Raw genomic sequence first — 15949 nt, forward strand, 5'->3', positions numbered from 1 at the left:
TTTTTTTTTTTTTTTTTTTTTTTTTTTGACAATATATTTGTGGAAATAATTCACGCCGTAATGTACTTAAATGTCTAAGATCGTGAAAGTGCGAGATCGATCTTTTTTTCTTTTATTCGCAAAAGAATGTTTCCCTTCGAGACAAATTGTTGAAAATTCCATAAAATTATACTATCGATTTTAAATAATAGATAACGGAAGAAACGTCACGTTTCATAAAACTTATCATTTAAACATTGTTATTAATTTACTGCGAGAATATAATTCTATTTATACTTCCGCGTTACATCATTGCGGTTTCCTATCGAACCAACCGGAACTTTATTTAGTTTAACTTCGCATATTGGGACTTCATCCGTTTCCATAGGTAACTCGATGCAATAGCAAATATTCAAAGCGTACAATATCAAAAGCCGTCCGTGAAATTCTAACAGTGTGAAATCTGTTAAATATCATGTGGGAAATTTATGACAGATGTAAAGCCATGGAAATAGTTTGAAAAATACGGCAGATGCTTTCTGTATTTTATTTTTATTTTATATATATATATATATATTACTACACACTTTATTCGATATTTAAAAATACATATCAAAACAATTTATTATATTTAAAAAAACGTTGATATAATATATTGCTATCGTATGAGTATTTTCTCCTGGAAACCTTTTCGACATATAGCAAATCCAAAGCTTTTACCGGAAACGGTCTACACCAAGGTTCGGTTAACATGGGATATTTACCGATATTATTGGCACGAACCGCTAGGCTATTTTTCACTCGATACAGCGAAAGGACTGTTTAAAACACACGCGAATGCAAGATGGGTGTGGTGTGTGAACTACGTTCTCATGACTAATTCAATCAGGTCACCGGTTGTTTATTGGATTGCAACTAGAGACGCTCTATCGATTGAAATTTACTCCGACGAGTGAGAATAAATAATCGTATGATGCAATGATGCCATGTTAGTATTATTTCTAACTGTTATGTAAATCCAACTGTATATCTATTAGATAAGCAAATGAAAGAAAATTTCAAAAATATAAAGATACTGGGTAATGAGTAGAAATTAAATTTATTCTTATAACGTGATTAATGGTAGATCGCGTTATGTCTAAATGTCAAACTGTCGATTATAACAATATATGCGAACCAGATAGAGACCTTGATCAGCGGCAGTCTTTATCCCATATTAAGCTTTAGATCTATCGAGGGGTGGTTTTATTGCAATGGCCTTGCTACCCTAATAGCTTCTTCAATGCGTTGTTTCAGATCATCTGTTACAGCCATTTCTGTTGAATCCTACCTATTTGTCTCTTATAGCATTTGATTATCTCGATATACGGACAAACGAAGCGACCAAGAGCCATCGAGCAATCTCGACCCAATTATTGCATTTCCTATCCCTCTTTCTTACTACGCACACTTTCATTTCTTTGATAATATCTGAATCTCGCTATGTTTAACAAGTAATTTAATTTCGATATTTAGTTACATTATCCACGTGTTTCTGCTGCATCTGTTCAATCGTCCGTTCTTCTTTTCTCTATTTCGATCGAACTTGATTTTTTAATCAGGACGTAAATTCTTAAAATTTTCACACACGGTTCTAAGGTCAGTAGCGCAATATCTTTCAGTTTAGAGACATATAAACACACTTCTCGCGATCCTCGGAGGATCTTGCAGCTATCCGTGAGTCAGTTGCACAGAGAATTTTGGCGATGGTCCAGTGGCGCATATTCTAAAAATTCCGCCGTATTTCTACCCTAGAGAAGGGGGATAGAAAACGAGCAAGCGAAGAGTCGTAATCGCGATCGTCCTCGTGGCCTGTTTCGATTTCGGCAAGGAACGCGCTCGCCTTCGAGAACCGAACCTTCTCTCTTTTGTCTCCCCAAGCGTTTTTAGCCTCGCGATCGTTCCAGAGGACGTTGTCCTGTCTGAAATGAGAGATGCCTCGCGAAACTCGTTCTGAATTCTGAACTGACTTATTCTCGGACAACTTATCGAAAATGTTCGTTAGAGTTGAAATGTGGTAGAGTTGAATATTAACGAAATAATTAGAATTGGATTTTTAGGCAAGATTTGAGTTACTGCAATAAATTTCTTTAATTCGAATAAATTAATCCAACAATTGACAGTTATCGATTATCATGTTATCAAAGTGAAAATGTATTTAAATTTATTTTGTAGCCGATTGTATATGTAGGAAGTGCTATTTCGAAAGTTAGGACATATTTTACATCTCAAAGCGAACAATAAATACGTGTCTTAAAAATATTTATTTTTATAACACGGTTATTTTTAACTCGAAGCACCAGTCTACGTAAAATCTTAGAAACGGCCTTCATTGCCACGTCGATACGGTATATCATTGATTTTCTCACGTATTTGAGTATCCTCTTGACTGATTTCTTATTCCGCCACATAAAAAGGTTTTTCCTTTTTTTTATATAGAAAAGCCTAAACTTCAACAAATCGGATGTAAATAGACCGACGAGATTTTTTACTTATCCCATACTTTGCATTGCCAAAAGATGTAAAAGAAGAAATGAATTATACGTTCTCCTTTGTTATTCGCAAGCAGAATATTTATTCGAAGCTATCCCAAGACATCTTCGTGCTTTGTCCATTATATTTTGCACCACATGTCTGCGCAGAAATATGAAAAACGAAATATGTAGTAATCGTTTCACACGACACTTTTCTTGAGCCATTCATTCTGCATACTTCATATCTGCTCGAAGTAGGATAAAAATGCCTTCGTACCTTCGAAGAATTCCACAAATGCAAGCCATTAACATAGAATTCTTCTTCTTCTTTTCCCTGTTACCCTACGCATTGCTTCTTTTTCCAATAATTCGCCCAAAAATACTTTTGTTATGAAAAATATCTCATCCATAATCACTGTCTCGATTCTTCGTGCATTTGACAATCGAATAATCAAATTTTACATATAACGTCAAACTGTGTTCGCAATCCTTTCATATTCAACGATGTGCCATGCATAAATGTTAGCAAAAGCGATATTTTTATACGACAACAGCGTCATCTTCGATCATTAAATTCCAGCGTCGAATAAACGAATCCGTTCCATGAAGATACATCACCCGCTCTTATCAGCCCTCTCAAACGCCATCCAACGAGTACAAACTCGTTTTATTCGAAACCATTTTAAAGCTACCTCGGCGAATTGCATCGTGCCATATGATCACGAAAGTTACCCGGATTAATGAAAAATCCAGTAATTCGCGTAGAAAGGTGTTTGAACGATGTTTAAACGTGTCCCCGATTTCGATTTCGATCGAGGAAGCACGCGTTTAGGGGTGAGTATGTGCTTAGATTGGAGTGGCATCGTCGGTACGGTGCACTAAAATCTTCTCGGTCGAAATCGCAAGCGGGGACTCTTTATTTAGACGTCGGCGAATGATTGTTCCCCCCAGAATACCGCGAAAGTGAGAAAGAAAGAGAGAGAGAAAGAAAGTGTGTGTGTGAGAGAGAAAGAGAGAGAGAGAGAGAGAGAGAAAGCTGTGGTTCAGCTGGAGCTCGCGCGAATCGAGAGCGACTCAAGTTCAATGATAATCGAGACGGACTTGGCACGCGTCACCGCGACCGGATTCCCTCTTCGTTGATCTTGGACCGATAGTGGCGCCACGCTAACTACAGACATGGCGTCGATCATGTTTCTGCGCGGAACAGATGGATCTGCCAGCGAGACGACGACTCTACAACGTGTGTATTACCTCGTGTTCATCGAACAGTCCTAAAAAAATGCATTAAGACGAATCGTTTGCTCGAACAGAAACTGTGAGACAATTTCGATTGAAAAAGACTTTGAATATTTTCGGAAACAAAAAAAGAAAAAAAAAAGAAAAAAGAAAAGAAAGGAAAGATAGAGAAAAGAAAAGAGTAGAATTAACAGAGACAGAGTAGTTGTTATCGGTGGAGGGGTGAAGTTTGAGGATAGTTGTTGGGATTGACCAAGGACGAGAACACCAGGCGATAATTGGTGTCGCAGCCGGTGTTCGATGAGAACCGAACAAGATTTGGTGCATACCCAGCGTACGTGAAAAGATCCTCGGGCACGAGGACGGGGCGCCGAAGAGATCGTCTTCAACCACGACGATCACGACGACAGCGATGCTGCGCTCGCCGGCGCGCGTCGTTCTCCAGGATTCTTCCGCCTCGACGTCCTCGACCCTGTCGGCGCCACCGACGCCGGTCCACCACGGCGCTGCTACCAGCTCGACCGTCTCCTCGCGTCTTTCCCTCCTCGACACCTGCCACAGGAAGATCAGGTTCTTCGGCGAGCTTGTCGCGTGAGTCCCTCCGTCTAGTTCCATCTCGTCTCTAGATCTCTATGTACATACATATATATCTATATATCTATCTATATATATATATATATGTTTATATTTCAATATTGTACGTGTACACATGTGTACTTGTACGGAAATGTCTTCGACATAGAGGGCTCTGGCTTGACGTTGAGTAGTAAATGGCTACTAGCCACCTATTTATGGAAATAGGGAACAAATCGAGTCCGACTTAAGGTTAGGCCAGTATTTCTCATACCGGAAGTTCCGAGTGTAATATCGTAGAAGTAGAAGGAAGATTATCAGCAAACGATCTATTGTAAAATTAAATTATACATTACGTATAGAACGGTTCACTGAAATAATCGGGCTTAGGTAGGTCGTTGTGGTAGAATGTTTTATCAGAAAGTCTCTCTGATAATTTTCTATGTTATTTTTTTTTTTTTTTTGTTTAAATGGAACGATCGTGGAACCTTCTACCTAAATTTGAAGTAGCATCCTACTATCTTGAGTCTAACCAATGTGGTCGCTTTTGGATTATAAGTAAAAACTAAAGTTCGAAGTAATTTGAAGACGTAGCTGTAGGAACTGTTCCACTTTCAAGAAGTTTCTGAAAGAAAGAACAGGGAAAGAGCCGCGAGTCGTGCAATCTGGATCATTGACGGATTTTTTAAAACTTATTTTTAGCAGTTAAATGCTACATCCCTGCATTATCTAGTGAAATATCGAGAATCAGAAGGCTGCTACGCCCTGACAAATTTTACATAACATATTTTTATTAGCTTGAATGTAACAGTGAAATATAACGTACTAGCCTTCTCATAAAGATATCTTATTAATCTAAATGTTTGTCGCAGCTTTTTGTGATGCAAATTGCATTTCTTATTCAAAGACAAGCCAGTGTCCGTCGTTTGGAGACATTTTGCATATGCATGGTGTAAAATTAAAGCTGTTGCGAGTCAACATCTCAACGACTACAAAAAATAGAAATTTTTGTATTATTACGCCCGCTTTGGCATGAACGTGTCTTGGTATTTTACATTAAAATTCATTATAATTCATATGCTACGAGAGAACAGAAATATCTTTAAAAGATTAAGTATTTAATACTTCGTACATTAAAAAGTATAATGAAACGTAAATTTCATAGTTATTGAGATATTATCTCTCGACGTCTTTTATTTTTATACTATGCACGAAGGATTAACAGGAAACACCGATGCAACCGGAAATAGGATAATGCCACCATCGAATTCATGAAAAGAAATTATTTTATTATGAAAAAAATTGTCTTACTTCCGATTGTATCATGATTTTTCATCTACCTTGTTATATATATATATATATATTTCTCTGTATGGCCGGCTGAAAATTGTTCGTTATGTTTTATTGCATGGCATACATATGTACTTCTCTGATTGAGCATCGAAAATCGAGAATTCTTCATTGTTTAACGCTTTGCTGGTTTATGTTAGGTACAATATATTTCCAGGTTTCTTTTTTTTTTTCTATTTCGAATCCGTCGCTTATTCGGCATAAAGATCAAACATTATATCGAAGTGCAGCCAATAATTTTGAAAATCTCTGGAAACAAATTTTAATAGAGCTGAAAATAGGAGTACATTCGTTCGGGAAAGGGAACCTTTCTTGTTACACGATATTAAAATTGGAAAAGTTAGGTGTGTTACTTCGTCAATAAACGTGCATTATCGTTACGAGCTTGTAATCTAATATCACGTTAAACGCGTCAATTTTTTCGTCGATCTTTTATCGTTGCTTCGAATGTATCACTTTCTCGTTCGATCTTTTGTAAATGATCTTTTCCAAGATTTTGTTATAAAAATTATTTGTATCTGGAATTTTTATTTATACAACGTTACAGAACTGATTTAGACGCAATAGCATTGTATCATTTCTTTAGTTCTCTCTATGCAAGAGGATTACATTGCACGTATCAGTGTTATAATAAAATTCAAAATGGTGAGTCCACAGTCAGACGACAGCGTACGTTGAACTTAATGAAATATCTTCAAACAGTGTAGAAGAACTGCTATACATCATTCAAAGATTTAGAACACGCAAGTTTTTCTGACTCGCATAAATGCAATACATACTTGCAACATATACCGAGAACCGGCGAAGAAAGATAAGTCGGTAACACGCTTGAGCAGTGGCCGGTGGCGATTAAGCAGGAAAAAGAGAGCGCGCAAGAAAATCCAATCGCATTATTATGGCGGCATTTTATATTATTAAGGTTTGAAGTCGAATGGAATTTTTCAAGTATACCTAGTGTTCACATTGTCCAGATCGATCTTGATCGACAGGAATTTAATGGAAGTTACCAGAAAATGTTTAAGTGAACGATTTTCCATTAGATAAATAGAGTAGACATAAGGATCGTTACGAAGATTAAATATTTTGAACGCTCGAGGCCAATAAAATATTATTAGTTTTCATAGTTCTGTTTTAATACATCACGTGAGAAGACATCTGGATTAGATCGACAAATCTCGAACAAGGTAGGTGTAGGAAAACCTGAATTTTAAGAGTCGCAGTTATCGCTATTTTTCTTCTTTGATTTTTAAGCTTTCGGAACCAAACAAATTTGAATTAAAAGAGAAAAAGATGAACAGATATTAAAAAAAAAAAATGAAAAGATAAGAATCTTCGATACGGTAATAAACTAATAAATAGTTGGCCTCGAGCAGTCAGATATTTTCATCTCTGTCGTAGTTTCTAGCGGCGACTGGATGTTTTATTGTTTTGCGATATCTGGTCAAAACTGGCAATAACCAAAATGACGAAAGAGCGAAAAGCGGAGGATGGTCAACGAAATCAATTTGGAAGAGCAAGTTCGGCCAGTTTTTTCCAAACAAACGCAGCTTCTTTCCAGTGGCATGAGCTTCTATAATATAGAGGAAAGGACCGATGCTTTGACCCGTGTAGACGTGGCTGAATTTTGTGGCTCTCTGGTTATACTGCATGCGAATAGAGCATTTTAGCGGCTAACAGGAAAATGATTACACAATTCCTTGTTAGAGTTCAGATACAAAATGAAAACATCGAACAGACACTCGTCGCCACTTTTCTCGAACAACAGTTCACGATCTTTTTTTAATTCACTTTTTATTGCGATTTGCAATTATTTGTTATCTCTCAATTCTCTACGTACTTTATTAAGTCTCTGAGAGGTACGAACTAACTTCTTGTTATTTCTTTCGAATATTTGTATTCGCTGAAGGATTGAACATTGAAAAACGATTCTTCGTCAGAAATATTTGTCGAAATAATCATTAGTATTCTGTGCTCGTAATTAACTTCTAGTTCTATGCGATATAAATAGATAACAAATTCTTATCTTGTATCAATCTTTTTTAAAAGAATTCTAGCCAAAATTGACAAGTCTAGCGGTAAAACCTGTCTCAAACAATGGTGTATCATTAATCAAATTCACCGCAGCCTTGAAGATCTATAGCACATTCGAAAAACATAGAAATCAAATAAACTACTTCATCGGTTGACCTAGAATCCGACGACCTAGAATCTGGCGATCTAGAAAAACATGCAAAATCGAAATTAAAAGAAGAAGAGAGAAGAAACTAGAAAAATGAATCGATTACGTTCGGTTCTAATCAAACTTTGATTCATTTCCTGTTTTCGTAGCAGAAGTCGAGCAAAGTTTGTAAGTTGAGCGTGAAAAAACATGTGCCATTGCATTGATTCGATTGAGGAATGCGGCGGGAATAAAGGAACTTTAATCAATTAACTTTTGTCCGGGAAGAAGCTTCCATTTGTTCTTAGGAGAGGAAGAACGAAGAACACGGCAATAAGAAAATGTCCGACCAACGACTCAAATGATAGATTAAAAGCGAATTGAATGGAGCTATTCGTAAAGACCATTTGCTCCTGTACAAATCCGATAATTCGTTAATCTGATTAGCCAACCGGTGCTAGTCGATTAAAGATGTAATGTTCTGTGCACAATGTGATTAGCAGTCGTTGCTCATGAAGCGCAATTAGAATGTAGAACATGGCTTAACTGTGATATCGACGAGTTTGCAGGTGTTAATGCTGTCTTTGTCTTCGTCTTTGTTCTAAATCCGGCCACAAAAAAATATTTTCGTATTTGAGGAAAACTCGTCGATTTTCTCTTATTTGATCTTGATCTATTCAATTTAAGTTACACAATTGGATATGAAAGGAAGAAGCGTATCTCCTTCAAGAACTGTCCTTTGAGCGTTAAATTTTGAAGGGTCGTGATGAAAAATTATAGATGACGTGTTAGTAGAACCGTCTTGCTTATGTTAGTATCCTCCTTAAATAACTCAAACGCCATCCGCAGTTATAGTAACAAGCAGAAGTAAAATTCTGATCAAATTATCTCGTTTTTCACAGTTATAAAACCAGTCGATTAACTACGTTTTAAAATATGCTGAAATTCGCAGGCAACCAGAGGTTCCAGCGCTGGTGTAATAACATCATCGTCATGCCAGAAACCGTGAATTCTAATTAAAAAGTAACATCGTTTTCATTCAAAGAGCGGACTCGCGTCTTGTCGCAACGTTGATAAACGAATCACAGGTTTCAATTAAAAATACATCGCAGAGTTTTCCCGCGACCTTATTAGGAATTTATCCCGCGACATGTTAAAAATTGACGCTGTTGATTTTAATGAAAATATTTAACGTGCAGTTTAATTATAAAAAATATCATCTTCGTACGCGCGCTATTTTTACAAGTAAATTCGTTCTTCGCCGAAGTAACTCGAATAATTCGAATCGTCTACTTATTGCTGGTATTATACGAAATAGTCTGGAGACCATTGGCAGTTAGATCCAAGTTATAACATGGCCACCATTGTAGTTAAACGTGGATTAAAGGATTGCTGGATCGAGAATCGAAACAAGTTGCCTCGACTCTGCTTTACTAAAAGTTAATTAACACGTACGGAACACATGTTATCGTTTGACAGTTGGACATATATTTTATCGTTTGGCTAAGTTTCAGGGACCTTGATTTTATCGAAGTACAGTCGATCCGTATCTAATTTGGAGAAATACATAATATAAATTATAATTAAACGCAATTCGAAGCAGAGAATATTTTTAAGTATTATACTGAGGTTGGAATTAAAGTAAGAGTTGAGTAGGTTTCTCGTTTTTCTTTAATGTAATTTAGGTTCGAAAATATTTAAAAGATAAAATTACAATTATAATTTTTCTGTTTATAAATAAAATTAGACGATACGCTTCATTACAAAAAAAAAAAAGGAAAAAAAGAGATGTAATTACAATTACAATTTTTCTTCTTATAAATAGAGTAGTTTATGTAACTTCCAAGTCGCGTGACGTTAAAAGACATTTATTAGGTAAAGTGAAATTGAATTAAGGTTAGATTCGTCTCGTTTAGATTCAATTAGGACGAATTAAATTGAATTCAGTTTTGAATTATATTTGGATAACCTTGGAACAAGTGTATGTTAAATTCCTTTCGGTTAAGGTAGGTTACCCTAGATTAGGATGGGATTAATGCATTTACTCTTAAACTAAAATACGTCTCTACCGGTGTCAGGATTAAAATTGCAGATGAATTTCAATCAACGTTAAAACGATTTCGTTTGCTGTCCAGTTTACCGTGCGTGTGTAACCTACATTAAACCACGAGTTTGATTTTTCCGTTTAAGGTAGGAAGCATCGTGAAATTTCCGGGGCTGCCGGATGGAAACTTGCTAATTACGAGACATCCGAGCGGACAGAAGAAGAGGCGGCCACAAGTGCATCGCCTCTTCTCGTGAGTGCACATTTCGAAACAAGCTCGCTCGGCTCTAGCGATTGTCGGAAAACCGTGTGCGAGTTTACCTTCCTGCACTTCACTTTCGGTTGACTATTTAGTCTACTTCCGAGTGAAACATTTTTCCGTGAACATCAGCCATAGTTTCTCTTTTTTTTTCTTTTTCTTCAAGAAAAGTTTATTCGATGTGTTCAAATAAGTATCAGATAACGAAGTATACAGGGTGGTTGGTAACTGGTGGTACAAGCGGAAAGGGGGTGATTCTACGCGAAAAAAGAAGTCGAAAATATAGAATAAAAATTCTTTTTTTCAATTTTTCCATCGAGACAACGATCTACAATGAGATTCGTTATAACGAGACGTGTTAAAGTGCACGCGTACCCACCGAAAATTCAAAGTCGATTTTCTAGAAAACAAAGCCTCGAACGAAAAATTTTTACCAACCACCCTGTATATTAGTAGACGACGATTGTACGTAATTTCGAATATTAGATCGCAATGTTTATCGGTGCATTGTGATTCTTGTTGCAAACAATTTAATAAAGTAACATATTGTAGGAATATACGCTACTCCGCTACGGTGGATCTTTACTTTCAAAGACGTTTTATCGTAACGATATAATAAAATTAACCTTGGCTGTGGATTTCGAGAGCCACCACATTATACGTACAATACTTTGTTATCGATCTTTTCCCACTTGATATCCTCATTACGCGTAACTATCAAGGAGAGAATCGACGCGAATGCGGTGCCGTTGTAGGAACATATTGCCGGCAGTATTAGCGATACCAGGCTAATGAGCTTGAATGTGTTCCAAAATTCGCCGCGGGAGCTGACGATGTATGCAAGAGGATGGGTAGCAGGAGAAACGTCGGGGAAAATCACGGCAAAGAGCGACCTTTCGAACAAAGTGCATTTAGGCCAACATAATATTGTCCTTCATCCCGGGAATGAAATTGCTTTTTTCAGTTACACGCTGCCCTTTAATTTGTTTTCCACCGACGTACCGGTATAGTACGTTCTTTCGATTCCACGAATATATCGATTGCGACAGGACTCTTTCGTTTCATATCGATTACCTTCGACCATTTCGTTTTGTAACGAATTACTCGACACTTAGATCATAGTTTGAACACAAATAACAACGGTACCAGAATATGTACGAATTATTAGTTTATAAAAATATTTGTATCGCTGTGGAAATCTATGTGGAAAAAATACAGCGGCCGAAACAATGCATGGAGCGCATTATGCCAAGCAGATTTTCAAGCGGCTCGCGGTAATAATTCATTCAGAATCGAGGTTATAGAAATCAAAAGAGATCGTCCAGGGAATAGTTTGTGGCCAGCTTCCGTTTTGCCTTTCTTCGCGCATAATAAATGCTCAAAATATAATTACGAGTTCAAAATGCGCGTTAATGAAAACCTATTCTTCGCTTGAAACCTCAGACCTGTTCTGTGAAACGTCTCGCTATTCTGCTCTCCAAGTAACTCAAACAGAGAAATAAGGTTTATTATCTCTCCTTTCTCAATTACATTTGCAAATTGTTTTATCGTGATAAAAACAATATACTATATCTATGTTGTAAATTACTACGAACGTTATCTTACTTTTTTCATCGTCTTTCGTTCCTTCGGTTATTTATTTATTTTAGTTATCATCGAATATCGAGTATCATGAGAATATTTTTTAAGATCGATTATTCCGTCGTTCGCATAAATCAGTCGCCTGATAACGTATCAATAGATCATTTAAAATGACCAGCGCTGAATAACGTCGCGTGCCAGTGACTACCAGCTCGATAATTAGTCTTCATTCATACCGAAATCAATGGAATGTAATTTCAGGCAAATCACACGCCACGCGCACTATAATCAAAGATGCAACGTGCGAAATAATACCTAATCTAAAATGTGTCGCAAACCATGCTTCACGACTCGCTTATTGCTGTTTGCACGGTAATCGATGCTTTCCAGATTAATGAAATACTACCAAACAAGAACGATTTTCGCGTCAAAATTTTGATTGTGTAGAAAGTTTGTCGGATTTATGCAAAAAAGTGAGAATATCGTGTTAAATATTAATTTCCGGAAGCGAATTTTTTCTCGCGTGTTTATATTCGCGACGTTTATATTCGCTATGTTTTGCATTAAAATATTTGCTATCATAGAGATTTCGATATTTGCAAACATCAAATCGTTCCACGAACTGCAAGCTAAATAAGCTGTTTTAAGACCTCGCCAATCGTATAATATATCTATGACGAAGACAAACAAGGTCATAGCCATTTCTCTTGGTTCTCGCATTGCGACACGATTCTTACGATAGAAATGTAGTACTATATTGGCAACTTACGATCTCGCGTTTGTTCATCGAATATACAACAGTATTATATTAGCGATTAGCAGCTTTTACGAAAGGGACGGTGTTATAATATGGAAGATTCCTCTCCTTCGGAACAGGAAGAACACGGTACTGTTTCATATTCAAAGAAAAGTATACCAATTTAGATAATCTTTAACTGTAACTTACAAGACAACGTATTACTGCGTGGAAACTTAGTTTCACGCCAAAGACCCTAGATTACATCTCATTAAACATTAGAGCCCATATTACATTTCATTGAGCACTGTATCACCTTACTACTCATTCTTACCTTCCATTTACGATAAATCCTTGTAAGTCTATATTATCAATTCCATTTTTCTTCTACAAAAAAAGTAAAAAGAGAAAACAGAGAAAAGGCTACCACAAAACACGAAACAGAAACGAGAAACGATTGCCTAATCGAATCACGTCTACCGAAATAACACACGGTGAGACAAGCGCAGTGTTTCGAACGTTTGATCCCACTGGATAACAACTGGTTGCAAGTTTTGTCCTGGCGGTGTTTCTTTTCTCAGTGGTAATTAGCCGAATACGTATGCATTGACTTGAACCGGGTAATTTCGCGCGCTGGTTGACAAATACATTGTGTCTACAAATACAAACGGAACGTAACCTTCGGTTAGATTAGAATGAGGATCGTAGAAAGCTAGAGGCCGTGGCGAACTTCGTTGTTCGCAGACCAGGCGGCTGTAACCCTGAGCCGAGATGAACAGAGTGCAAGATGTTTGTGCATTAATGCCTGCGGTGGGCTGCAATCGAGCACGATACACCACCTACCGAAACGGCTCGTATTTCATGCGGATGCAACGTTCATTCGCGTTCGCGTAATCTCTGCCAGCCTCGAGACCGTCTACCGCTACCTAACCCGTTTGTGCAGCGATGGCCGTTAACATTCGCTGCCTGAAATTCCGCCAACGAACGAACGTCTCCTTTCTCTGTAAATATGCAACTTTCGTTGTATAATTCAAATTTGACATTAATTAAAAATCGGAAGAGAACCCTGGCTTCGGGCCATCTTCAACCCAACAGTGTTCTGTGCGAAATAGATTTAACGCTTCTGAAATTGTTAACGTAGTATAATACGTAGTAACTCGTAATAATTGTTTTTGACCTTAATGACTTTGGTAACTGTGAGTCGAAATTGTAGAACATTCGTGTCATCCGCAGTGTTCTATATGAACATATGTAGCATATATAAGGCATAGAAATAGCTCGTACTTCTGTGGAATTATACGTGAAACGAGTAACATTTACGGTTGCATGGTGAAAATGGATTTTGCACTACTTCAATTATGGAGCTTTCAGCCATTAGCGACATTCATACAACGAACTGGGTTGTTGGTCGCATTTCCAAGTGAAATTGCTTTAAATTTTGGTCGTGAAGATTCGTATCATTTGCATCCAATTTCCATTCGATTTATCGCCGTTTAAAGGTACATGTATAAATATACAATTAAAAACTCCAAGTCAAGGAAATGATGTAAAATATAAGAAGACGAAATGCAGCATTCGTCGACAGTGAACAATATTAACAATAATTGATTACGTTGTTCAAAATATGCAATGCTGTAAAAAGTGAATACGATATCGCATGTCTTGTCAAATAATAATCTGAAAATAAACAGAAGAAGAAAAGAAGTAATTGGTCGAACAACTTCCTCTCGCGATGAAAACGTAATCAATGAACTGCAGTTGGTAATAATCTCTACATTCGTAACATATTCAATGGTAAATGCCTGCTGGCTTTTGATAAACAATTCTCTTTTTGTCGTATGAAAGCACTCAACTCGCAGTTTACTGGTGCAACCGATAGTACATAAAACTACTTTGAAACAGAAAACTAGTGGGAGTCGATAAATCCGGCAAAAAGAGCGCACGATTTCTATTCCCGTATCCCTGGATGTGCGTGCAGCAAGTTAAAGTTTCTCGCGTGGCGATCTCTCGAAAACGATCCTCGACTATCGTTCTCTTCTCTCTCCCTCGAGTATTTCTCGTGCTCTAGATCCGTTCAGTTCGACGATCGGTGCGCCGATAACGCGTACTCGAAACACAGATCGAAGGAGTCATTTGTAACGAGACATCGAATTCGCGGCTGCATCCCTCTTTCATGTACCTACTTTTCTTCGTTTGACTCTTCTGGTTCTGAAGAGGCTCGCAAAATGCATTTTCACCGCTTTCTTTCATCGGCTAGACCTCGGTGCTTCCACTAGAAGAATTTTTATCGCAAAAAGCACGGTTGTCCTTTACACGGTTTTTGTATAATCGTGATGTATAATCGTGGTGAATACGACGGTGGACGATGTCATTGATTCGAAATGAGAGATTTCGCCGTTAGGTTCGACCGAACGTGCTTTTGGGCACGATGGATTGTTTGGAATTTCTTTCTCAGGTCTGTTAATTTTTACCAGTTTCGATGATCTCGTTAGATAAGATTATTCGTTATTTGAGAGAAAAGAAAACATTGTAATGTAATCACCAGCAATTTTATTAACAGTAAAATCAAATATTTGTAACGCCAACTGTGCAATTTCGCGTCATTAAATCAACAATAAGGAAAGAACTATTTATATTGACACGCCCGTCAATGAAACCAATATTTTTCATTCGTCATTTTTCACATCCCAGGACAGCGTATCATCCATCCCTTATCATATCGAAATATAATTTTCCAACCTGCACTCTCACATTTCCCCGATAACATTGAACACATTGAACACCGAATTACCATATTTTTTTCGTAATAGTGCCGAACACGAACAAAAACGATATTTAATTTACTTTTCAATTATAATATTCCTCGACTAAAACTATGATTCAAAATTAACGAATCGTTCCAGGACAAAATTCCTCTTACAAATCCTTCTTCTTTAATGCCACATCAAAACTCACAGGTACCATTCTGAGATCGATATTCGGCTAGATCGGTCGCGACACACGAAACCCTTACGCTAAGCAATAATATGCTTTATTACTTGGGCAATTGGTAGCAGGTTGTGCGATGGAGGGTCAAAGAGAAACTAAACGAGCGATTTCACGCTATTCGTAGAAAAGCCCGACGAAAGGAGAAGGATGCGGGAACTACAGAGGATCCGAAATTGTACCTCGAGGAGGCGGCCCTTGAAAGGCAGCTGCCAGAGCTGGACCTGAGGATGCTGGTCGATTTACCACCCGGTTTGGACTACAACGAATGGTTGGCCTCTCACACTCTCGCACTATTCGATCACATCAATCTCGTTTACGGAACGATATCCGAGTTCTGCACGATGACGGGCTGTCCCGATATGACCGGTCCTGGCTTAAGGTGCGTATCGTACGAATAATAATCGTATATCGATCCAACAACTTAACTTACAATTTTTGCAATCTTAAGGTTTTTCATTCTGAGCAATTAAATTAAATTTTTTATCTATCGTATTAAATTACTTAAAAAAAAAAAAAAAAAAAAAAAAAAAAG

General features: G+C 37.4%; 1 protein-coding gene across 9 annotated transcripts in view; it reads left to right on the forward strand.

Annotated features, from left to right (window-relative positions):
* Positions 1 to 15949, forward strand: part of LOC100749583 (MOB kinase activator-like 2) — a 65329-nt gene that overhangs the window by 45898 nt on the left and 3482 nt on the right. For 5 of the 9 annotated variants that reach the window (XM_033322912.1, XM_033322904.1, XM_012390057.3 and 2 more), the window contains exons 2-3: positions 3700 to 4319; positions 15542 to 15796. In XM_033322912.1, the coding sequence (XP_033178803.1) occupies positions 4141 to 4319; positions 15542 to 15796 (434 nt within the window). In that variant the 5' untranslated portion in view covers positions 3700 to 4140. Of the gene's footprint in view, positions 1 to 3662; positions 4320 to 5779; positions 5787 to 10360; positions 10364 to 15541; positions 15797 to 15949 lie in introns of those variants that run through there. The other 4 variants (XM_033322923.1, XM_033322921.1, XM_033322926.1 and 1 more) reach the window with 3 other exon arrangements.

The sequence above is a fragment of the Bombus impatiens genome, unplaced genomic scaffold, assembly GCF_000188095.3.
Source record: "Bombus impatiens unplaced genomic scaffold, BIMP_2.2 scf_0037, whole genome shotgun sequence".
Lineage (NCBI taxonomy): Eukaryota > Metazoa > Arthropoda > Insecta > Hymenoptera > Apidae > Bombus > Bombus impatiens.